The sequence below is a fragment of the Budorcas taxicolor genome, chromosome 3, assembly GCF_023091745.1.
Source record: "Budorcas taxicolor isolate Tak-1 chromosome 3, Takin1.1, whole genome shotgun sequence".
NCBI classification, from domain to species: Eukaryota; Metazoa; Chordata; class Mammalia; order Artiodactyla; family Bovidae; genus Budorcas; species Budorcas taxicolor.
The window spans coordinates 18833236-18858957 of NC_068912.1; the positions used below are offsets into that span (position 1 = coordinate 18833236).

Here is a 25722-nt window from a genome sequence, read left to right on the forward strand (position 1 = left end):
AGGTCATTCAACATCTCTGTATATCAGTTTTTTCTTCTATAGAATGGGGATAATAATGGGGGCTTGAAAGACTTGCTAAGCACAATGGGGATCCCCTGATGTCTCCACAGTAAAGAATCCACCTACCAATGCAGGATTCATGGTTTGGGAGGATCCCCTGAAGAAGGAAATGGCAACCCACTCCTGTAGTATTTTCCCGGGAAATTACATGAATAGAGGAGCCTTGTGGGCTACAGTACATGTGGTCCCAAAAGTAAGACACAATTTACTGGCTAAACAACAACAAACATGTTTCATATACTGTGTTAGTTCCAGATCCACAAGCATTTTACTTCTAGAACAAAATCTGTGGGATCTAGAAAAGAAACTTTTGACAGAAGTCATGGGAATAGTTAAATTAAACCAAATGTGAACATTTGGGCCAGGAACAAGGATACATTTCTAGACAAACCTGGGTTAGAAAACAGCACAATCTTCCCATAACAAAACCCTCAGACTGATATCAGATTGACTAACTTAGCTTCCAAACGCAGGCACTGCTTTGGGACACATGACACACACCTGAGTGATGTACACAGGGCTCTGCTCTCTGATGACCTGGCTTTAATTCCTCTAAATTGCCACCAGGTCTACAGACACATACTTTCCCTTTTTGGCTCCTAAGTCGACAAAAGTGGAAGCTGGAACAGAGAGGGGAGTAACTAGCCCAAGGACTCATGGTTTGGTAGTGGACAGTTGAGGACTCTGCACTAGAACCCAGGTTTGAGAGGCTGATTAGTGCTCAGCTCAGCTGCAAAGTGCTCCTCGGCTAGGAGGACAAACAGATTTCACAGCAGGGATCCAAGGCTCTTCATATGACCATCCGTCTGCCTTTTGTTCTCTTCCAAACTTTCTGTGTCTACTCATTTTGGCCTCAATCGTGAGCTCTTTCAACCTTATAACCCTTTTCCCTTCTAATAACCAGGTCACACTCCAAAGCCAGGTCTACAGTCCCTCAGACAGGAAGGAACGCTGCAGGTGGGCCCCACGCTCCCAAGCCCATCAAGAGGGAGATGGGTGGAAATTCACCTCCTTTCAACTAAGAGGCAATGCAGCCTTCTCATCCCAATGTGCCTCATCATCTGCAAAGTCAGAATCCTGCCACCAACCCCAGCTCCAGCTCTGTCACCTGGGGGAAGCCTTCCCCTTCAGGTCTGGCCCTTTCATAATGCCCTCTGGTTTCTTCTGACCTGGGTGAGCTACTAGGCTCTGGGCTGACTGTTAGAAATGAAACTCCTCTTTAGATTTTGCATGATCATAACAATCAGTTTACAGAAAATAATAATAATAATGAAACATGAGCAACAAGAGTAAAAGTAATACTGTTATCAATTGGTCTTTTTTTATTTAAGAGCCCAGGGGAACAGACCAAGATTTTACTTCACTACGACATGCAGTCTGCACCTAACTGTCATAACTCTAAGACTGGCAGGAAAAGCCATACTAACCTGCACCATCTCTGGCTACAACGGACATCCAGAGTTCTGAGACTTAGCCAGTGGGCCAGGCTAGGACAACCAAGCTGGCTTTGGTTGAAACTGGTGCCGGGCCAGGGAAGACAATAGAGGGAACCATAGTTTCACTGGTATGAGGCGAAGTCCCTGATATCTGTGAAAAATGGCCACCCAGACATAGCATTCCCCAGAACTGGCTGAGCCAACAGAGCCCTGCCTCAAAGCTCTTCCAGAGCCTTTCCCAACACTTTTTTGTGCAGCTAACTTTAGCCTATCTCTGCCTGTGTCTTTCTCAAAGAGAAGAAAGGGGGGTGAGACAGACAGACTGTAGGTGAGAGAATGAATCTGATTATTTGATAATTCATCAGCACCACAAAGCCAAGAACTGAATCTGATCTTGCATCCCCCAGGCATGTGCTCAAGACTCAGCACAGAGCAAGCTCACATAAATGTTTGTTGAATAAACTAACATGAATGAATGTGACCAGTCAGTTCTGAGTGCCAACTTTATGAGAGGAGTTGACAAATTATAGTGTGACCAAAGCTGGCAGCCAGGATTGTGAATGTTCTGGAGAGCTTGTCCTATACAAAAACTTTAAAATACAGAAGAGATAGAGACAGATAAAGGGAGATGTGAGAAGGAGCCTGGACAATTGTTTTCTTAAATCATCTGAAGGAAGAAACTGAGGAGCCCTGATTTAATTTGTTCCAGAAGGCAGAATGGGAACCAGGGAACAGAGTTCCCAGGTAGCTTTATAGCTCCAAGCAGATGGATATTCCCCATGGCTGTAACTACCCAGTTATGGGTAGTTCCCAGGGCCTCCTCCATCAGAGGGAAGGACCACACACAGGCTGGACACCACCATGGGGAAGGGCACCGGGACAGGCCTGCACCTTGTGAGAGGTTCAGGCAACAGACCAACTGCTGAGATTACCTGGAAGAGTCCAGATTCCTTCTTCTTTGCTAGAAAAACAAGTTTTCATGTGATATGAGTCCTGTGAGGCCCTGAGCAAAACTCAGGGAAAACCTGATTTCAGCATCACATTCTTGTCTTGGATGTGAGTAAATGAAGAAAACCTACTTAAGAATGGGGCTGGTGCATGGGGATGACCCACAGAGATGTTATGGGGAGGGAGGTGGGAGGGGGGTTCATGTTTGGGAACACATGTAAGAATTAAAGATTTTAAAATTAAAAAAAATAAAATAAAAAAAAAATTCAAAAAAATAAAAATAAAAATAAAATTAAAAAAAAATAATAATAATAATAATTAAATTTAAAAAAAATAAAGGAAAAAAAGAAAAGAAAAGAAACTCTATCACTGTTAAAAAAATAAAAATAAAATAAAATAAAATCAATCATAAAATAAAAATAAAAAAAAAAAGAAATGAATCGCCAGTCTAGGTTTGATGCAGGATACAGGATGTTTGGGGCTGTTGCACTGGGATGACCCAGAGAGATGGTATGGGGAGGGAGGTGGGAGCAGGGTTCAGGATTGGGAACATGTGTACACCCGTGGCGGATTCATGTTGATGTATGGCAAAACCGATACAATATTGTAAAGTAAAAATAAAATAAAATAAAATCTGAAAAAAAAATCCTTTATATAAGAAAAAAAAGAATGTTAATGCCTTAATATGCCAATCCACATTTTGAAAGAGAGTGCCTCAAGAAAGCCATGAGCAAATCTACTGCTGGGTTTGCAGCACAGTACCATTTGGTGGCTCAGACAGTAAAGAATCTGCCTGCAATGCAGGAGACCTGGGTTTGATCCCTGGGTTGGAAAGATTCCCTGGAGAAGGGAACAGCTACCCATTCCAGTATTTTGGCCTGGAGAATTCCATGGACAGAGCAGCCTGGTGGGCTTACAGTCCATGGGGTCACAAAGAGTCGGACATGACTGAGCAACTTTCACTTTCACTTTTCACCATTTGAATGGGGAAGTCCTCTTGAGATCCTCTGATCAATCAACCAACTGTGTCCAGCATGCCCAGGGATCAGCATGGGGAGGCAGAGTCCTGGGTTTAAATCCTCACTCCACCTCATACTGAATATGTTAAGTTACTGATTAGTTACTTAGCTTCTCTGAGCCTAATTTTCCTTAGCTGTAAAATAGTGTTCCTGCCCTCCTTCTTGAACACAAAACCATACAAAGAGCAGCCCCACTCTCAATTTCTCAGTAGCAGAGGACAGTATTTAAAACAAGGCAGAAGAACCTCCCTGACAGCTGGTGAAAAAAATGAGATGCTACCCTACCAGCTGGACATTACTCTGCTCCAAAGTTGCTACAGTTATAAGACCCTGGGATATCTGTCAATAGCTGGCAGGAGAACATCAGGTACCGTATCACAGAAGGCACGTGGATTCCCTTACCTACATCTACTAACACCTGCAGCTAGGACATTCCACTTGCTCCAGAGCCTGAAGAATCCTGGGAAAAACTGGCAGAAGACAGCAAAGGCCTGAGGAATGAAGACCACAAACACAGAAAGTTAGACAAAATAAGAAGGCAGAGAAATAGACTCCAGACAAAGGAATAAGATAAAACCCCCAAAGAACAGCTGAGTAAGATGGAAAAAGGCAATCCATCTGAAAAAGAATTTGGAATAATGATAGTAAAGATGATCCAAGATCTCAGAAAATTAATGGAGGCACAGACTGAGAGGATACAAGAAATGTTTAATAAAGAGCTATAAGCTTTAAAGAACAAAAATATATGAACAATACAATAACTGAAATGAAAAATACATTAGAAGGAATCAATAAATGAAGCAGGTAGATGAATAAGTGAGCTGGAAGACAGACTGTCAGGGAACAGAATAGAGAAAAACAAGTGAAAAGAAATGAGGACATTCTAAGAGACTGCTGGGACAACATTAAATGCACAAACATTCACATCCTAGGGGTCCATGGAGGAGAAGAGAGAGAAAATATCTGAAGAGATAATAGTCAAAAACTTCTCTAACATGAGAAAGGAAACACTCACTCAAGTCCAGGAAATGCAAAGAGTCCCATACAGGATAAACCCAAGGATGACTACATAGAGACACATACTCATCAAATTGACAAAAATTAAAGACAAAGAGAAAATATTAAAAGCAACAAGGGAAAGGTAATAAATAACATATAAGGAAATCACCATAAGGTTATCAGTTGATTTTTCAGCACAAGTTCTTTCAGGTCAGAAGGGAGTGGCATGATATATTTAAAGTGGTAAAGAACATAGATGAAACACTCTTTGATATAAATCATAGCAATATTTTCTTGGATCAGTCTCCAACTCAAAAGAAATTAAGTAAAATAAACAAATGGGACTTAAGAAAGCTTTTGCACAGCAAAGGAAACCATCAACAAAATAAAAAGACAACCTACAGAATGAGAGAAAATATTTTCAAGTAATGTGACCAACAAAGGGTTAATATTTAAAATATACAAACAGTTCATACACTTAACATCTAATTAAAAAAAAAACAATGTAATAAAACAAATGGACAGAAGACTTGAATAGATATTTTTCAAAGAAGACATCCAGGTGGCTAACAGGCACATGTAAGGATGCTCAACATAACTAATAATTAGAGAAATGCAAATCAAAACCACAACGAGGTATCATCTCACACCTGTCACACTATCTACAAATAATAAATGTCAGAGGGGTTGTGGAGGAAAGGGAACACTTTCAAACACTGCTGTGGCAATCTAAATTGGTGTAGATACTGGGGGAAAATGTATGGAAGTTCATTAAAAAACTAAAAATATAACTAATATATGAACCAGCAATTCCACTCCTGGGTATATATCCAGAAAGATCAAAAACACTCATTCAAATTAAACATGCACACATATGTTCACAGCTGCACTACATACAATAGCCAAGACATGGAAGGAACCCAAGTGCCAAACAAGGGACAACTAGGCCAAGAAGATGTGGCATATATGCTGTCGTTGTTGTTCAGTCACTGAGTCATGTCCAGCTCTGTGCAACCCCGTGGACTGCATGTGTGTGTGTGTTATGTATGTGTGTGTGTGTGTGTGTGTGTGTGTGTGTGTAAATAACTCAGCTGTTAAAAGAATGAAATACTGCCATTTGCATCAACATGGATGGACCTAGAGAATATCATACTTCATGAATAAGTCAGACTAAGGAAAACAAATATGATATACTACCACTTATATGTGAAATAAAAAAATACAAATGAATATAATACAAAACAGAAAAGGACTCACATTCATAGAAAATAAAATTGTGGTTACCAAAGGGGAAAAAGAAGAGGGAAGGGACAAACTGGGAGTTTGGGATTAACAGATACAAACTACTACATATAAAATAGTTATATAGTAAGGATACACTGTTTAACATAGGGAATTATACCCACTATAAAAAATATAAAGGCATTATAAATATTACAGCAATAACCTTTAAAGGAATAGAATCTGCTAAATACTAAATCACTATGCTGTACATCTGAAACTAACATAATATTTTAAATCAATATACTTCATTAAATTTTTTTATTTAGGTCTCTAAGTCAAATCACCCAATTTACATTTAATATTCATCTCTTACATAATATTTACACTCTTGATAAATAATTTAATGATAAAACCACCTTGTAAAATTGAAAAAAAATAAAGTGGTGGAAGGGAAAAACCTACAACGAAGAATACTCTACCCAGGAAGACTGTCATTCAGATTCAACTGAGAAATCAAAAGCTTTAAAGATAAGCAAAAGCTAAGAGAATTAGCACCACCAAACCAACTTTACAACAAATGCTAAAGGAACTTCTCTAGATGGAAAAGAAAAGCCCATAACTAGAAATAAGAAAATTACAAATGGGAAATCCCACTGGTAACAGCAAATATATAGTAAACATAGGAAATCATCCACACACAAATATATCAAAACCAACAACTGTGAGAAGAAGAGAGTACAAATGCAGGATATTGGCAATGTATTTGAAACATAAAAAATTCTAAACCAGTAGTTGAATACAATTTTTTGTAATATAGGTCTACCAGTGAGAAAAACTACAATTTCAAGGACTAACATTTAACTGAGGCTCAAAGTCATTTTTTCCTATCACCAAAATCTACTGCAAATGGTCATCTATTAATTACTGATGTGTAATGATATTTTACATATTTCATATCTCACATGGTACATATCGCCAAGTACCAATATCAATCCACAAATACGAATTTAATGGAGCATATTCATTCCTTGAAGGTATTAATAGAATTCTACTAGATTAATCTCTTGATATTTACTTTAAAACATGGCATTATATTAAAAAGTAATTCCTTCAAATTGAAGATTAAGGAGAATGCTCTTCAATTATATGGATTTTGAAAAATAGAAATTTCCTTACACATGCGTTTGAGGTCTAAAAAAGTGCTACTGGAACTGTAGTCTGAGCTCAGAATATATATATGCTACAAATCTGTATGGCAATGAAGACCCCACTTCTTATTTTAACTCTGGACAATATGGAAGCCAATAAAAGTTTGTTATAACGTTATGATTCAAACAATGTTAGTTGTCTTTGAAATAACTTTACCACAATATAACTTTCACACCTAAGCACTGTTTTCCTTGTTACTTTAGATTAAATTAATTTAAAAACATTATCAAGTCTGCCACAAAAGCTAATTTCCAAAGCCATTCATGTTCAGAAACAGTGGCTGAAGATGATTCTTTTCATTCAGTAAAAATTTCAATCTCAGCCTTGAACTCAAGACATCACAATGAAACATGGTCATTGCTAAGCCTTCAACTGTTGTGTGATAGGGCAAATGAGGGTATTCAGCTTCAGCTTCTGACCTCAGAATCCCAGAAGTGAGCATGACTAAGTTCATAAGAGTGAAAGAATTTCACCGCTGACACCACTGGTTTCATAACATCAAAGGCAAACATTTTCAGAGTATCTGCTGATGAATAACACCATAATTAGTCATAGGCTTTAACAATACATTTTCATGAGCTTGAACATTTTTCCAACTCAGCCTTTTTTTTTCCACATGGATTTTTACCATCAGTTGTCACATAGCTTAGCAGATTCTACTTCAGAAATTAGTATTTTCTCTACTTTGAAAATATCCTTGCAGGTAGTTGTTACATGCAGATTATTCACAGAAACTAATTCTTGAGAAACTTCTAACTCAGCATTTACTCCTCAGATTAACAACTAAGCAGCCTGAGACCATCCATCAACTCTCAGGAACAACAGAAAATCATTCAAAATTATTTGCTTTGTTTTTAACTGAACATTTGTGAAGTTTCTTCAGTCTTTTCCAAAAGCCTAGTCTTTTACAGCAAGTTGATTTTCTCTGGACATATTTCATCACCTGCTGCAATTGAATATGATTTAATTAACTTAACATAGGCAAACAGTTTTCCTTGCTTGACTAGCAAATGAGTCACTCAGAAACTTCCCTTGGCTGTGGTCTCATTTTCATTTTTTTGTAAAGAAATTCTGCTGTGATAAAATATTTCATTTTAGGGTTTCCTTGGTGGTCCAGTGGTTAAGAATCCACCTGCCAATGCTGGGGACACAAGTTTGATCCCTGGTCCAAGAAGATCCCATATGCCATGGGGCAACTAAGCCCAGGCACCACAGATACTGAAGCCGGCTTGCTCTAGAGCCCATGCTCCACAATGAGGAGTTATGGCAATGAGAAGTGCACACACCTCAGAATTAGAGAGCAGTCCCACTCGACACAACTAGAGAAAGCCTGTGCACAGCAAGGCCCAGCATAGCTGAAAATAAAAATAAGTAAATAAAACAATGCAGAGAATGTATTTGATGAACCTCAAAGCATATCAGAGATTAAAAACTCAAACTAGAAATAGATGGGAATGGAAAGTTTATTAAACTGGTAAAGTTTATATATCAAAACCTTACATTGTACCTCACAATTTATGAAAAAACACTGAAGCATTTCCTTCAGAAACAGAATCAGGGACCATATCACTGTTAGTATTTTTTAAAGTATGAGGTGCTCTGATGGATGCTAAAAAGAAGCATATTGATTGGGTGAGGGGGAGAGAAAAAGAAAATTATTATTTGCGGGTGATATAATCTTTAAGCTAGAAAAGACACAATCAGAAAACTATTATAACTCATATAATGATTCACAATTTGTCAGTAAGGTCAACATACAAATAATAAAAGCAATTTTTCTCACCAAAAATAACCAATTATAAAGTGTATTTAAAAAAACAAGATATCATTCAGGCTACCAACAAAAACATAAGTTAGAAATTAATGACAATACATAAAACCTCCATAGAGAAAAATTTTAAATCTAACAAATAACATAGAAGATCATCTGAATAAATGGAGAGACATTCCATCTCTTATTTGGGATATACCAAATATTATAAATATATCAGCTCATCCCTAATTAATCTAGCAAGTGAATCTATAAATTTAATATAATAACAAATACACCATAAAATTTTTAGAAAGGCGATAACCTTAATCTAAAAATTTTTTGGAAGAATAAAGATACATGAATAGGTAAGTCAACAAGTCAACAAAAGAAGAGCAAAGAGGAGGAATGTGCCCCACTAGGTATTAGGTACTATATGAAGGTGGAAGAGAGTGAAAAACCTGGCTTAAAATGCAACATTCAAAAAACTAAGATCATGGCATCTGGTCCCCTCATTTCATGGCAAATATATGGGGAAAAAATGGAAACAGTGACAGACTATTTCCTTGGGCTCCAAAATCACTGCAGATGGTGACTGTAGCCATGAAATTAAAAGACGCTAGTTCCTTGGAAGAAAAACAATGATAAACCTAGACAGTGTGTTAAAAAGCAGAGACATCACTTTGCTGACAAAGGTCTGTATAGTCAAAGCTATGGTTTTTCCAGTAGTCATGTATGGATGTGAGAGTTGGACCATAAAAAAGGCTCAGCACTGAAGAATTGGTGCTTTTGAACTGTGGTACCGGAGAAGACTCTTGAGAGTTCCTTGGACTGCAAGGAGATCAAACCAGTCAATCCCAAAGGAAATCAATCCTAAATATTCATTGAAAGGACTGATGCTAAAGCTGAAGCTCCAATACTTTGGCCACCTGATGCGAAGAACTGACTCACTGGAAAAGACTCTGATGCTGGAAAAGATTGAGCTCATGAGGAGAAGGCGGCAACAGAGGATGAGATGGCTGGATGGCATTACGTACTCAATGGACATGAGTTTGCGCAAACTCCAGTAGATAGTGAAGGACAGGGAAGCCTGGTGTGCTGCAGTCCATGGGGGTCTCAAAGAGTCGTACACGACTGAGTGACTGAACAAGTCATAATAATAAGTGTGATATTGCAACAACAAATAAATCAGTGAAACGTAATGGAGAGCTTACAAATATAACCATTAGAATTTAACACACAATAAAGTGGGCGCCACACACCAGTGGGAGAAAGACTGTTTCACTGATAGAGTTGCAAACCTAGCTCACACTATAAATTAAAATAAAATTTATCTAAAATGATTTCAAAGCTAGACTGCAAATACAATAAAGATGTAAATGTGAAACATAAAACAATAAAGTAAACAGAAGAAAACATAGGAAGATATTTTCATAATCACAGGGCAGGAAAAGACATTGTAGACAGAACTCTACAAGCACACAACATAAAACAAAAATAATGATCACTTTAACTACATCATAATTAAAGACTTCTGTTCAGTGAAAGGCAGCATGAACCGACAGGTAACAGATTGGGAGAAATTATTTGCAGGGTCTAAATCCAACAATGGAGTAGCATCTAGAACATAAAAGGAACTCCTTTAAATCAAAAAAATTAACTGAAAAATGAGAAATGTATTTGAACAGGCAATTTATGGAATAGATAACCAAAGTGGTTTTAAAATATTCATAGAGATACTCAAACTTATTATTAATTAGGGAAACACAAATTGAGGCGCTAGTGAAACAGACTAGATAGTGCCAGGAGTTGGCTGGGACAGATGTGTGTTCAGGAAACCTCAAGCACTTCTGATGGGAAAGTAAAATGGTGCAGCTGTGGTAGCGCCAATCAGTATTTTGTCAGATCGAGCACAGACATACCCTACCACCAGGTAACTCTACTCCTGTGTTTAGAGCCTGCGAGAAACACTCCTCAGATATCCCTAATGGACATAAGAAGATATTCATCATGACATTGTTTTTAGTGCTGAGAAATTAGAAGCAAATGAATGTCCATTACTAGGGGAGCTCACAGGGATACAGAGTAGGTACATGACGACGGCAAGCTATAAGCAATGGGCTAGATACACAATAGAGCAGGATGGATGCTAAGTGAAAGAGGTAAGAAACAGAACGAGATCTACCATATAATAGCACTACATAAAAGAAAAGTACACACATACACATAAATAACAACGCAAATTTTAAAGACAAATTTTAAACAAAGTAAGAAATATGTGACACGTGCTCCCTGGTGTTCATTGTAGCACTATTTACAATAACTAGGACATGGAAGAAACCTAGATGTCCACCAGCAGGTGAATGGGTAAGGAGGTTGTGGTACATATGCACAATGGAATATTACTCAGCTATTAAAAAGGAATGCATTTAAATTCAGTTCTAATGAGGTGGATGAACCTTGGTGTCCTGGGTGTTGATAGTCTCAAGTCAGCAAAAAGCCTGAGGTCGAGGTCTATCAAATGTAATATTATAAGATCACAAAACTTTCCATGAGAAGGGCTGGCAGGTGTGAAGGCACAGGAAAGAATAGCAGACCTAAGGAAAAACAGATTCTGGATCTCTGACTTCAGAAGACAAAAGGGAAGTTGGACAAAGGAAAATTAAATCATTTTCTAAATAGAAACCATGCTTAGACTGCCAGGTAGCTTCTAACATTGAACAGGGCAGAGGTCACAGACACACACTTTTCTTTCTGCAGAGGTTCCAACATCCAAACAGGCTTCCAACATCCTCAGGCAGGCCCTTACTCTTTCTCATAAAAGAATGTATCCTTTAAAAAAAATCATAATGTGATGAATATTGGTTCAGTCTTCGGTTTAGAGGGAAAAGGAAGCCATTAAAGAATTTGCGGGAAGCTTGATTTTCCTCTTTCTGCCTTTCTCTATTAACACCCTTTCCTTAAGGTACCCTGGTTATCTTACTATGCTTTTCTATATTTATTGAAAAGTCCTGAATGAGTCTGGCAGATAGTATTCAGTCCAAGGATCAAAGGGTATGGTATCATCAGGACTGAGAGCATCTCTTAATTTCCAGCTCTGCTTTCCTCTCTGCTGACTCCATTTTTGGTGTCCTATCATTGTAAGATTGCTGCAGCAAAATGGCTACCATCAAAAGTCTACAAATAAAAAAATGTTGGTGAGGATGTGAAGAAAAGGGAATGCTTTTACAGTGTTGGTGGACTGTACAAATTGTTGCAGCCACTATGGAAAATAGCGTGGAGGCTCCTCAAAAACTGAAAATAAAACTATCATATGATCCAGCAATTGTACTCCTGGGTATATATCCAAAACTAATGAAAATACTAATTTGAAAGATTCATGCACCCCAATGTTCATAGCAGCACAATTTACAATAGCTAAGATATGGAAGTAACCCAAGTGCACATCAGTAAATGAATGGATAAAGAAGACGTGATACATATAAACAATTAAATATTACTCAGCCATTAAAAATGAAATAATGTCATCTGAAGCAACATGGATGGACATGGAGATTCTCAAACTGAGTGAAGTGAGAAAGACAAATATCACATAATATCACTTATATGTGGAATCTAAAAAACAATACAAATGAACTTATTTACAAAACAGAAACAGACTCACAGACTTAGACAATGAATTTATGGTTACCAGAGAGAAAGAGGTAGGGAGGAATAGATTGAGAGTTTGGGATTGACATGATGTACACACCACTATGCTTAAAATATGTATCCAACAAGGATACACTGTATAGCAGAGGGAACTCTGCTCAATACTTTCTAATTACCTAAATGGGAAAATAATCTGAAAGAGAATAGATACATAAATATGTGTAACTGAATCTCTCTGCTATATACCTGAAACTAACACAACATTATTAAACAAGTATACTCCAAAACAAAATAAAACTAGAAAAAAGATGTGGTATCTGTATCTATATATATACACACACACACAATGAAATGGTTGTTGTTGTTTAGTTGCTAAGTTGTGTCTGACTCTTTTGCAACCCCATGGGTCATAGTCCACCAAGCTCCTCTGTCCATGGGATTTCCCAGGCAAGAATATTGGAGTGGGTTGCCACTTCCTTCTCCAGGGGATCTGCCCAACCCAAAGATCAAACCCGCATCTCTTGCATTGGCAGGTGGATTCTTTACCACTAAGCCACCAGGGAAATAGTACTCAGTCAAAAAAAAAGAATGAAATTCTGTGATTTTCGACAAATGTGCATGGACCTAGAAAATTATCATTAGTGAAATAGTAGAGAAAGACAAATACTGTTTACATCTTATATGTGGAATCTAAAATATAAAACAAACAAATGTATATAGCAAAACAGAAACAGACTGACAGATACAGAAAACATCTAGCAGTTACCAGTGGGAAAGTGAAGAGAGAGGGGCAAGAAAGAGGTATGAGATTAAGAGGTATAAACTACTGTGTATAAAATAGGTAAGCAACAAAGATACATTGTTATAGCTCAGGGAATTATGGTCATTATCTTTTAATAACTTTTTATGGAGTACAATCTGTGAAAATACTGATTTGCTATGCTGTACACCTGAAACTAATATAATATTACAAATCAACTATACTTCAAAATAAGGAAAAGATAAATACTTCCTACTCTTCTCTCTTGATGGATATACAAACATATGTAAAAATCAAATCAAAATAAAGAGTCCCTCACATTGAGTTACCAATTCTGTAAGATTTTATAATAACACTAAGTACTGAGAACTGCCATGTATTGAACATCTGCTAATAATATCAGGCAAAGTGCCAAATCATTTACATATAATTCCTTTAATACCGTCAACAACCAGGCAAAGTATGTACAATTATTCTTACTTTAAACCCTCACGGAGTTAGCAATTTGTTCAAAATCACAGAGCTGGTAACTAGAGGAGCTAAAGGTCTAGGGCAATCTGTAGGACTTGTGAAACTGAGCTCTCAAGCCTAAATCATGGATTTGGGGATCCAGGCACCAGTGAGACACCAACATTGTGACCACAGAGTTATTTCAGTTCAATCATTTAGTGTACTTAATCTTAAAAGTTAATTAGTAATTTCATGGGGAAATAAAATACTTGAGGATTATTAAATTCATACTGTAAAAAGAACTGCAAATAGTTTTCTATGAATTGCTTATATGAATTCCTACCAGAGTATATTTTGTAAGAGTAACTAATGACCAAGTCAATAAAAACTATATGCATTAAAGAGGTAGAATCTGGGAATACGGATTTAAATTATTTTTTTTAATTGAGGACAGAAACTATTTCAGTTTCTCAAGGGTTGTCACAGAAGAGCAAAATCATTCTGAGAAAAGCCAAAGACAGAATATCTGGGTTGCAGACTAACACACTGGTTTGATAATCAACACTGTGAAATGTCAAGAAAAGGTGAATGATCCAGCCCTGGGGGACTTTGCCCCAGGTTGTCAGGATACCCTAAAATAAGAAAAATTCCTCAAAATCAATGCTGTTAGAAATTGAGAAAATCTGGGATGTAACTAAATATCGAATGATATTCAGGACAGCCCCTCACAACAAAGGATTATCCAGCCCACAAGATCAACAGTGATGGGGTTGAGAAAGCCTGTCCTAAATCACTATGGTCTCAGAATGTAGAATTCTTGGGCTTACTCGGAAAAGTACCATTTATGGTGGTCTTGTGTTACCTATTTGTTTTATAGATTTTTGTTTCAGTAAACTCGATTAATTCCTATCATCTAACTTTGAAGAGAACCACCATGGCATTTTTAGAAAAATTAGCTCAAAATATTCTCTATGAAAAGAGCAGGCTCTGACTTCTCTAAACTAATAGGTACTGGGCTGCTGAGAAGTACCACAGGCTGTGACTTTGGCCACTGGAAATACTAGACTCTCTCCTAAGCTGGGCAGAAGGTCCACTGAATCATGGTGACTCTTTCTCAGGGACATTTTTGTTCCTTGCTACTTCACTGACTGGTCAACTGTCTGGAGTCAACTGTTACAACTTAGAAGTCAGAGAGGTTTTTCCACCTAGTTACCACCATGCTACATCACCATCCATTTTCAGACTCACTAAAACAGATAATTCGTAATCAGCAATTATGTCTTTATTTGTCCTGGGTTGATTAGGCATTGTTATTTACACTTCCCAAGAACAGGATGGAATTACATAGAAATTCCAATGGAAACACATGAGATGTCATTGACTCCTTTATTGAGCAGGTCTGATGTACACCCGTGGCAGATTCATGTCAATGTATGGCAAAACCACTACAGAACAGTCTTTTGGACCCTGTGGGAGAGGGAGAGGGTGGGATGATTTGCGAGAATGGCACTGAAACATGTATAATATCATATAAGAAATGAATTGCCAGTCCAGGTTTGATGCAGGATACAGGATGATTGGGGCTGGTGCACTGGGATGACCCAGAGGGATGGTATGGGGAGGGAGGTAGGAGGCGGGGTTCAGGATGGGGAACACATGTACACCCATGGCAGATTCATGTTGATGTATGACAAAACCAATACAATATTGTAATTAGCCTCCAATTAAAATAAATTTAAATTTAAAAAATAAATAAAATAAATTTATATTTTTTAAAAAAGTATACTTGTGAAAGTCGCTCAGTCATGTCTGACTATTTGCAACTCCATGGACTGTCCATGGAATTCTCCAGACCAGAATACTGGAGTGGGCAGCCTTTCCCTTTTCCAGGGGATCTTCCCAATCCAGAGATAGAATCCAGGTCTCCTGCATTGCAGACAGATTCTTTACCAGCTAAGCCACAAGAAGTATACTTACCTGCCTAGAAGTGAGGAGCTCTATCTGAGTTAATTACTAAGATATAGTACTGTCTGTCAGTGTTCTTTTTGTTTCTTTGTTTTCCTGTGCTCCTATCTATTACAGAAATAAATCAGTCTTCTATTTCTCATCCTTGAGGTATTCTGCTTCTTAATGTACCAAAAGAGCTACATGTACATAAACAAATTTTGGTGACATCCATACTCATTCTCGAATTTTTCCATACATTTGAGCTGATAGTGTTTTTAGAGTTTCTGAAACATATGTTAAGCCAATACATACATTTGGGACCTTAGCTCTTGCTACTCCCTTTAGCTGAAATGCTTCTCTTGTCCTCCTCTTATAGGAGAGCAACTATCTTCATTTTAATCAACTTAAATAGCCATCTCCTCAAGAAACTTTTCTTTATCTTTCTTCTAACTATGACTGCTTTATTACTTTCGTGGATTTTAAGCAATTTTTCCTCTTTGGACCCCTTTCTCTACTAAAATTAAAATTTATACTTTAGAGTTGAATTGTTATAAAACTGAATTTAATAATATATTAAAATATATTTCTACCTAACCTAAAAGCTTATTGTTTTAAAAGAAATTAAAATATTTTCATAGACCCCTAAAATTATTGTGGGTCCTAAGCACTGTATCTTTATGCCAATTGGATATGAGATTCCTGACCTCAAGAGTTAGAATTGGTTATTTGTGCTATTATTTCTCTTATCTCTCACTGAAATACAAATAACATAAACAACTGTAATAATCTTTTCTAGATAGCTAACAGCCCCTTAAATACAGGGTACTTGACTAAAAAAAAAAAAAGAAATTGAGAAAATCTGGTCATACTTTAGGCAATGCTGAAAAATCAAGTGGAAATGTTGGTGTGCCGAGAGTCCCCCTCCACTTCAATCTACTTCAACAAGACCACCATTGATGAGGAAATCTACATGGTTAACAACAATAGGATAGAACAAAAACCAATATTGTGGTTAACAATAATAGAATCATTTATCTCATGAAGTCACACTTTAAGGACTTTGTAGCCTTCAATCTCAGCAATTCTTCTGGACATATGGTAGTTTAGAGTCATAAGTGATTTTTTTATATTTGCAATAAGCAGAAATTATAAACAATATGCCAGAGTGGTTCACCTTCTGAACCCATCAGTCTAGTAGACTACGCAAAACTTCTGGCCCCACAGCTAAGTCACACACATTATTCTGGGCCCTCCCCCAGCTACACCTGGGTGAGAAGGGTGTGATACAGCTGGAGTTACTCAACACCTATAATTATGAAGATTATCAGCCAAACATCTGCCTAATCTACAGTGTGTAGGTGGTGGATTATGATGGATGAATAACCAAGAAATTTGCAACTAACGTCCAAGTTGATAAAAAAAAAAAGGTGGGTGCAGAGCAGGTAGAGGGGTCTTCAGGTGCTGGAAGTTCAATGAGATTCCTCATTACCCAGAACAAGTATTGACCTTCAGGAGAAGGATTTTAAGAATGGAAGTTGCCCAAAGTTCAGGAATCAGTATTAGGTCACCTGTTCTGCTAGTCTGGCTTTGATCCCTCTCAGTAGTGATAATCAGGTCTCTGCCTGATTCCTGGTTCTTTGGTGTCCCATGTGAGGACATTGTTTTTCTGCCTTTTCTGCTTCCAAAATTAAAATCTTGGTCTGAAATAGGAGCCCTAAAATCCTGCTACCCACTAACTGATATTGTTGATCGCAATTCCCCATCACTTACCCATCTAAGTCTCCTGTTCCTAGGTTCTCCATCACTGAGTTCTGTCCACCAGTCAGACCCTACTGTATTGAGACTGCCCCTCTTCCTCTCTAACCTGTCTGCCCACAATGGCAAAACTCGAACCTATTGCCCTTGTTCTTTGCCTTCCCTCAACCTCTGTATCCAATGCACTGTCAAGCTCTAATTCTGAAATGTCTCCTCCCTTCAATCCTACTGCCAACACCTTAGTTTGAAATATCATTATCTCCCTTCTTTTTCACAAAATGGTTGCATCCTTGCCTATAGCAATCTCAACTTACCATCCATAATCTTAGTAGAGTTAATTTTACTAAATAAGAATTAGATCTTGACACATTTTTAGTTAAAAACTCTCCAGTTGCTATCCAATGTAAATAAGATAACATCACATGACTTACTATGACTTTTGAGGTCTTTCCATACAGACTTTCAAGGTTCATCTCCCTCTGCTCTTTTCCAAAAATATACATTCTTTAAAACTCAGCTCAGGTATCAAATCTTCTTCATCTCTCTAAAAGAGGATAAGCTAAAATGAACAAGAGAGACTATATCAAACTAAGTATCTTCTGCCCAGTAAGGAAACAGTCAGGAAATTGCAAAGGTAACCTATAGAATGAGAGAAAATATTTGTAAAACATTTATCTGACAAGGGGCTAGTATCAAAAATAAAGAACTCATACAACTTTATAGCAAAAATAGCAAATAATCAAATTTAAAATTGGCAAAGGGACTAATGGAAATTTTTCTGGAAAAAGACAGGCAAATGGCCAATATATACATGAAAAGGTGTTCAGTCTCACTAACCATCAGCAAAATGTAAACCAAAACCACAGTGAGCTATATCACTTCACACCTGTTAGGATGGCTATTTTCAAAAACAAGAGATAACAAATGTTGGTGAAGTTGTTGAGAAAAGGGAAACCTTATACACTGCTGGTAGGAATGGAAATTGGTACAATCACTATAGAAAACAGTACAGTGATTTCTCAAAAAAACGAAAAACAGAACTATCAGCAATCCTACTTTGGGGTATATAGCTAAGAAAAGAAAATCAGAATCTCAGAGATATTTACAGCATTATTCACATCACCAAAATGTGGAAACACCTTAAATGTTCTTCAACAGATGAGTGGATAAAGAAATTTTTATTCATATATAGATATATAACACATATAGTAAAATGTACATTCATATACATATATGAATATATATCATGTTGTTCACATGTCTGTTTTTAGATTATGAATTCTTTGAGGATGACAAGCATAACTTCTTCACTGATGCCGCCATGGTAGGCATGACTGGTGAGTAGTCAGCTGGTGATATATGTTTGTTGAATGAATGAATGATCCCTGAATGCTGTGACCTGTTCTTCATCTGAACTTCCCTCTGACATCTGCAAAAAAATTCCCTCCAGAATACATTCTAATCTATCTCTGCCTATAATATCCCTACATATAAAGGGAGCAGGTAAGAAGGGGAGTGGGAGTTTATTCCAAGTTCTAGCCCTTCCTATTCTTCCACATTCTCCTGGAATCACTGGTCTATGCTAGTCTCTGTCTGAACAGGTGACACTGGTGAAGTCTGGTCATAATAGCTATAATGTCTCTGTCCTAGCTTGCTCCTAGATCCCTCTTTTTCAGTTTCCTAATGCTGTACCACTCTGTCACCCAAACGCACTGTTTTTATGGAACATGGAATGGGGACAGGTCAATCCTTTAGTGCTGATACTAGTCATTGCCAATATGACCATTCTAAAGATCTTATAATCCCTTTGTTCATAACCATTCAAAAGCTAAGTCATGAAGCCTTTTTCCTTAACAACAACGAGGTAATCAGTTGCATTTTCTATCATCCTTTCTATTATTTTTTCTCTTCTTGTTTTTGTCCATAATTGTTAGAGAAAATTTTCATATAACACAGTACTGCATAGATGCTACTCCCTTCTCATCCAAGAAAGCTTATGGCCTTCTCTGGAGCTGTACATGAGAAATTTATTAAACCATTATGCTTTTCAGAAAAATAATGTCTTACGGATATAAGTGCTCCTGGGAAATATTTCCCCACCGTTCCAAAGATCTGGCTTCCCAGGTGGTGTTAGTGGTAAAGTGTTAGTGCCTGCTAACGCAGGAGACATAAGAGACACAGGCTTGATCCCTGGGTTGGGAAGATCCCCTGGAGAAGGAAATGGCAACCTACTCTAGTATTCTTGCCTGGAGAATCCCATGGACAGAAAAGCCTGGTAGACTATAGTCCACGGGGTCACAAAGAGTCAGATACAACTAAGTGACTTAGCACATTCAAAGGATTTGTCTTCAATCATTTCCACTGTGTCTGTCCCATACATTTTCAAATTGTGTGTGTACGTGTGTTTATGTGTATGACCTGTATCTTTAGTAGCTGGAATCACATGAATTACACATACACACACACACACACACACACACACACACACACACACACACACACACACACTTTCGCAATAGGATTCCTTCAGTTCAATTATTGATTTCCAATTTGTCAATTGGGCATGTAAAAAAACTGAGAGGCAATCCAGATTGGCATAAAATGTCTTGTGTACATCTAGAAAAAACTCTTTCTCACTCTCATCCCCCTTCTCTCCTTTCTCTCTCTATTTCTCTCTCTGTCTCTCTCTCTCTCACACACACACACACATATACACAATTGAAGAAGAACCTGAAGTCACAGAAGACCACTTGACTTTTTCCTTGTGATCAGCACTACTTTTTTTCACTACTGTCCTGGTAAATACCAGCTATGAATAGAGGTGTTCCTGCCAGATATTTCTCCACCACAAGATAGCCAAGTAGGAACATAACCTACAATATGCCAAGGAACCCAGGAGAATATTCAACCTGGAAAAATTCTACCCCCCAAAACAGCACTTCCCAGGAGATGACTACAACTCCAATAGGAAATCATTTAACCACAAATTCCTCCCCTTCACTCCTACAGCCTCAGTCACACATCTCAAAGGACTGCTCCCTTGAATCGTGACAGCTTGACCCACATCAGCAGCCTACAGGCCATATGGCAGCATAATGCCCTTCCAGCCCATTGGATAGGAAAAGGGAGGGACAACCACAAATGAATGATTGCAACTGAAATCCTATAATTTCTGATTTGTCAATAATGCTTGACATTTGGGGAGCTTTCTTCACAACTTAGGCTTCCCAGGTGGCTCAGTGGTAAAGAATCTGCCCGTCAATACAGGAAACGCAAGATGCAGGTTCAGTCCCTGGGTTAGGAATATCCCCTGGAGGAGGAAATGGCACCCCACTCCAGTATTCTTGCCTGGAGAATTCCTTGGACAGAGGAGCCTAGTGGGCTACAGTCCATGGGATCACAAAGTGTTGGACATGATTCAGACTTAGCACTTCATACCTTAACAAATCCTGGCAGCCATGAGATGTAACTGTGGACACCTAAAATGCCTCTGAAACCATTTCATTGTCTGGTTAACACTGAGGTGAAGAGTAAGGTCTCTTTGAGGATAGAGAAGACACCTTACATCTTGGAGTTTACTAGACCATGGTCAGTGATTTTAAAGGTTTAAAAGGAAAATTCTTTGGGATTATAAAAGTAAAAAGCTAATATGTAAGAGAGATCAGGTGTGTTAGCAGGAAGCAGAATATGGAAGCATATTCCATATATATAGAGTGTAGTGGAAATTCTACTATAAAGTGGCATTAATAGTTCTGTTACCCCTGCAGTGGTAAACCACACTGATCAAGTAGTAAACTGCACTCAGGCCATCTGAGTTGAGCTGAATCAAGTCAGGCAAAGCAATTTACCTGAATCATAGAATCACAACTCTCAGTTTGAAAGAGGGATTTATCAAACATCCACCCAAATATTCCTCTACTCAACAACCCTCAAAATTAACCCTATCTCCAGTAATAGATGCAGATGCAAAGTGCATTTGGAGTGAAAAATCTGAGTTGGAGGCCCAAGTCCTGAATTGTTGCTTTATAAGGCATGTAGCATTGGACCTCCTAACGGTCAACCACAGTACAAAGAGCCTAGGCTAACTGAATGCCAACAACTCATCCAATTCAACATTCTCTAGGCAGTGACAGGGAACTGTCTCCAAACCATCTTATTTTCATGCTTGGACAATTCTATTAAAATGTCCTTTCTTATTTAAAGCCAAAATACACTTTCTTATGTTTTCTACCCATTTATCTGAGCGTTTATACAACCCAATTATCAGAGCTTCCCATATATGTGAAAGCAAATATTCTGTTTCCACCACTTGCATCTCATGCCATTCCCTTTACCACCCATCTGGTCAATCACCCTACTTACTTGATTCAGAACACATAACAAGTTGACAACATCCCTGTTGAGAAGTTGGGGTGAGAACTAAAGAAAAAGCTATAGAAACAATCTGACAAGTACCAAGTGAAGAACAGCACCACTTATTTTGCTCCAGTTAATGTGCTTCTTTTAATGTAGCCTAAACATTTGGGGCCACTACATCTCACTGCCACTGCCACAGTATCCCCTCTCTTACCCTCTCATGGCTTATACCTTGTCCTTGTAAAGTTTAATTTAGAACCAAAGTCAGAATTTTACTCACTGTGCTGCTAGCATCTCCAGCCTTTGGCCTGCAGGAGCAGAACTAAACCCACCCAGGATCCTGTAGTTGAAATCTTGGCCCATCAGCTGAAAGATGGTGGGATTTGTCTTGTACAAAGGCCTTTGCTGCTTCCTTTTTTCTCCATCCAACCTACTCTGGTCAGTTGTGGTATTAACTCTGTCCTCAGTTTGAAGCTCAGTCCTCAGTTTGTCTCTTTCTGGGCTTCCTTGGTGGCTCAGTGGTAAAGAATTTGCCTGCCAATGCAGGAGATGCAGGATCAATCCCTGGTCAAGGAAGATTCCCTTGGAGAAGGAAATGGCAACCTACTGCAGTATTCTTGCCTGGGAAATCCCATGGCCCAAGGAGCCTCACAGGCTGTAGTCCATGGGGTCACAAAGACTTGGATACAACTTAGCGACTAAACAAAACATTTTTATTAGATTTGAGCTATTGGTGCGATGCAATACAATGTCCTTGAAACTTCACTCTGTCCTAAAAATATCTGCCATTTGCACATATTTTCATCCAAGTTATTGATAAGAATATAATTATCATAACATAGTCAAGAAAATAGTGCAGGAGCCGACTACCAGGTCTGCCCTCTATGGATAGGAAATTGAAAGATTTGTGTCCTCTGGTCACTAAAACATCAGAGCCCAGATTGCCCCACTCTTGCCACTCTTCTGATTCCACTTTCCTCAGCTCACTCACACTGCTGCCCCTGCAATGATGTCCAAGGTTGAGTTCACCCAGGATGTAGGACACTTTGAGAGAAACACTGTTTTAAAACACCAAAATACAAAAATGGCTTTGTGGGGGGAGATTCACACACCCAGAGCAATGTGTTACACTGGAAATAATGTGGGAGTTGGAGTCTGAATGTCCTGGGATTGAATCTTGGTTCTGTAACCTACTCACTGGGTAATCTTGGGCGCTGCATTACTATCAGTTCCCTCATCTCAAAATTACAGATAATAATAATGACCTCACAGGATTGTTCTGAGGATTAGGAGGAATGTGTGTAAAACCTTAGCACATTCTTGGCACATAATGAATGGCCATGCAACATTGATTTTAACTATTATTATAGCCTAGTAAGAGAGAGACAAAAAGTTCTTGACAAAAAGACAATTAAGCCCAAAAGAAAGGAGGAGAAAATGAAGACTTGTGTTCGGTGGATGTTAACTAAATGTTCCACAAGAGAAAAGAAATAATTGGTGGTCTCATAAGGTTAAAAATGAGGTCTCTGAACAAAGTAGTAAAACTCAGGCATATTTCTACCTCCTTGACAAGATCAACTTCACCCTATCCCCAACCCACCCTGCACTTCTGTTTTGATCATGTCTTAGGAACTATATGGGTCTAAGAACACAAAAAGTGAGTCAAGATCCAGTCGACCGTGTGAGAAGAGACACAAAATTGGGACACAATTTTGTGCAGACACAAAAATAAATCATTAAAATATCACCAGTGGTAAAAGAGAGAGAACTACAGAGTATATGAAGGAACAATGATCTATCTGGAGATGTAAGGTGAGGCTTTATAAAGGAGGTGGTGATTCTGGAGAGGCTTAAAGGATGAAAAGAAGCTAAGGGTGAGGGACTCCCCAGTAGTAAGGACAGCATGTAGAGAATCTGAATAGTGCTGTACCATTAAAAGGTCATGCAAGCAATAAATGCTGGAGAGGTGTGGAGAAAAGGGAACCCTCCTACACTGTTGGTGGGAATGCAAACTAGTACAGCCACTTTGGAGAACAGTGTGGCGATTCCTTAAAAAATTGCAAATAGAACTACCTTATGACCCAGCAATCCCACTGCTGGGCATACACACCGAGGAAACCAGAATTGAAAGAGACACATGTACCCCAATGTTCATCGCAGCACTGTTTATAATAGCCAGGACATGGAAACAACCTAGATGTCCATCAGCAGATGAATGGATAAGAAAGCTGTGGTACATATACACAATGGAGTATTACTCAGCCGTTAAAAAGAATTCATTTGAATCAGTTCTGATGAGATGGATGAAACTGGAGCCAATTATACAGAGTGAAGTAAGCCAGAAAGAAAAACACCAATACAGTATACTAACACATATATATGGAATTTAGAAAGATGGCAATGACGACCCTGTATGCAAGACAGGAAAAAAGACACAGATGTGTATAATGGACTTTAGGACTCAGAGGGAGAGGGAGAGGGTGGGATGATTTGGGAGAATGGCATTCTAACATGTATACTATCACGTAAAAATCGTATCGCCAGTCTATGTCTGACGCAGGACACAGCATGCTTGGGGCTGGTGCATGGGGATGACCCAGAGAGATGTTATGGGGAGGGAGGTGGGAGGGGGGTTCATGTTTGGGAACGCATGTAAGAATTAAAGATTTTAAAATTTAAAAAAAAAAAAAAGGTCATGCAAGGAATGTGGATCAGTCTAGAGTGACTTTCCCATAAAATAAGGTGATCAGAGAAGCTGCTTAAAAGACACAGATTCGTTCCTACCGTGAGGAGGCTTATACATCAAGTAAAGAAATTTGGAATTCTCTAGGCAAGCAGCAGCCACCAAAAAGAGTGAAAAGGGTAAAAGACGAATCCAGCAGGCTATTAGTAGGGGGGCTGGTTATGGTACTTTTTACTAATGTCCAACTGAAAGATGGTGAGGTCCAGAACTAAAATTGCCATGCTGGAGATAGAGGATAAGCCTGTATATTAAGAACATAATACAAGTCTAGGGAGAAGTGATATGTCAAGTATGACGTGAGCATAAGGGCTAAAGATAGAGAGAAACAGAAAAAGACTTTATGTGGCTTTAGATACTCAGTGGATGGACCAATATATGGACCTCTGGAGGATAGTATATTTTGGCATAAGGCATGAAAATGAGTTCAGTTTTGAACAGTATGGACTGAGGTAACTAGGGGACGTCCAAGTGGAAATATAGTTTAGAAATTAAGAGAGGCCAAGGATAGGCATTCCCTGTATAGTTATGAGGTCAATGAGAAAAGCCACAGCTTATCCCACAGGAAGAGTAAGTAGAACATGTCTCTGGTACCCCAATTAACAACCTTGAAAACAAGACTAATGATTCTTACCTAATAAGTTCATGTCAGCTCCTAGTGATCACTGCTTCTAACTCAAGAGCCCACGTTCTTGCTTTTTTGAAAAATCAAAATTAAATATGCCTATCTTCTCTGTGTTCACTATACTTTGTAGAAGATCAACGTTCATCATGGCAAGTTCTCTCAGGATTCAGAGATGGAATTTATTAATAAAAGGGACCTGTAGATAGGTGCTTGTAACACTGGCTTAAATATAACCCAAATTTAATTTTTTCAAAAATGTATACTCTACTTTTCCTCTAGAGACAAGGATAAGGAAGCACACTAATCTGTAGATATTCATCAAGCATCTACCTTTCAAAGTGGGGGTAACAACAACAACACCCAGAAGGTATGGACCCTGCACACAAAGAGCCTGTGCTAGCCAAAGGGAATCTTTCATGAAAGCTACAGTATGCACGGGAATGATGTAAACCTAAATTGTAACTTGGTAAAACAAGTACAGATGAGTACGTGAGCAAGTTGGGAAGTAAACAGGTCTCTGGAGAAATCGAGGTGGAGATATGGGTGGATCAGAGTTTGGTTAGGAATGAATCAGACCATCCTACAGAAGATGGCTCCTCCCTAGATGGACCTGCTATAAAAAGGCAATGATCCCAGACTTCAGCACCCAGCAAGCTCCTCCGGGCTACAATCTCCTTGCTCTTCTGGTGAAGGAAGGAAGTAAGTAAGACGGACTAAATCTCACCTTGTCTACTTGTTCTTAAGCCAAGTGGAGATCTCAATGTATGTGTGGTCTGAGGCCAAAAGTTCTGGA

General features: G+C 38.4%; 1 protein-coding gene across 1 annotated transcript in view; it reads left to right on the top strand.

Annotated features, from left to right (window-relative positions):
• Positions 1–25722, top strand: part of HRNR (hornerin) — a 90517-nt gene that overhangs the window by 60379 nt on the left and 4416 nt on the right. The window contains exon 13 of the mRNA XM_052637321.1: positions 18480–18545. Coding sequence (XP_052493281.1) covers positions 18480–18545 — 66 coding nt within the window. The remainder of the gene's footprint in view (positions 1–18479; positions 18546–25722) is intronic.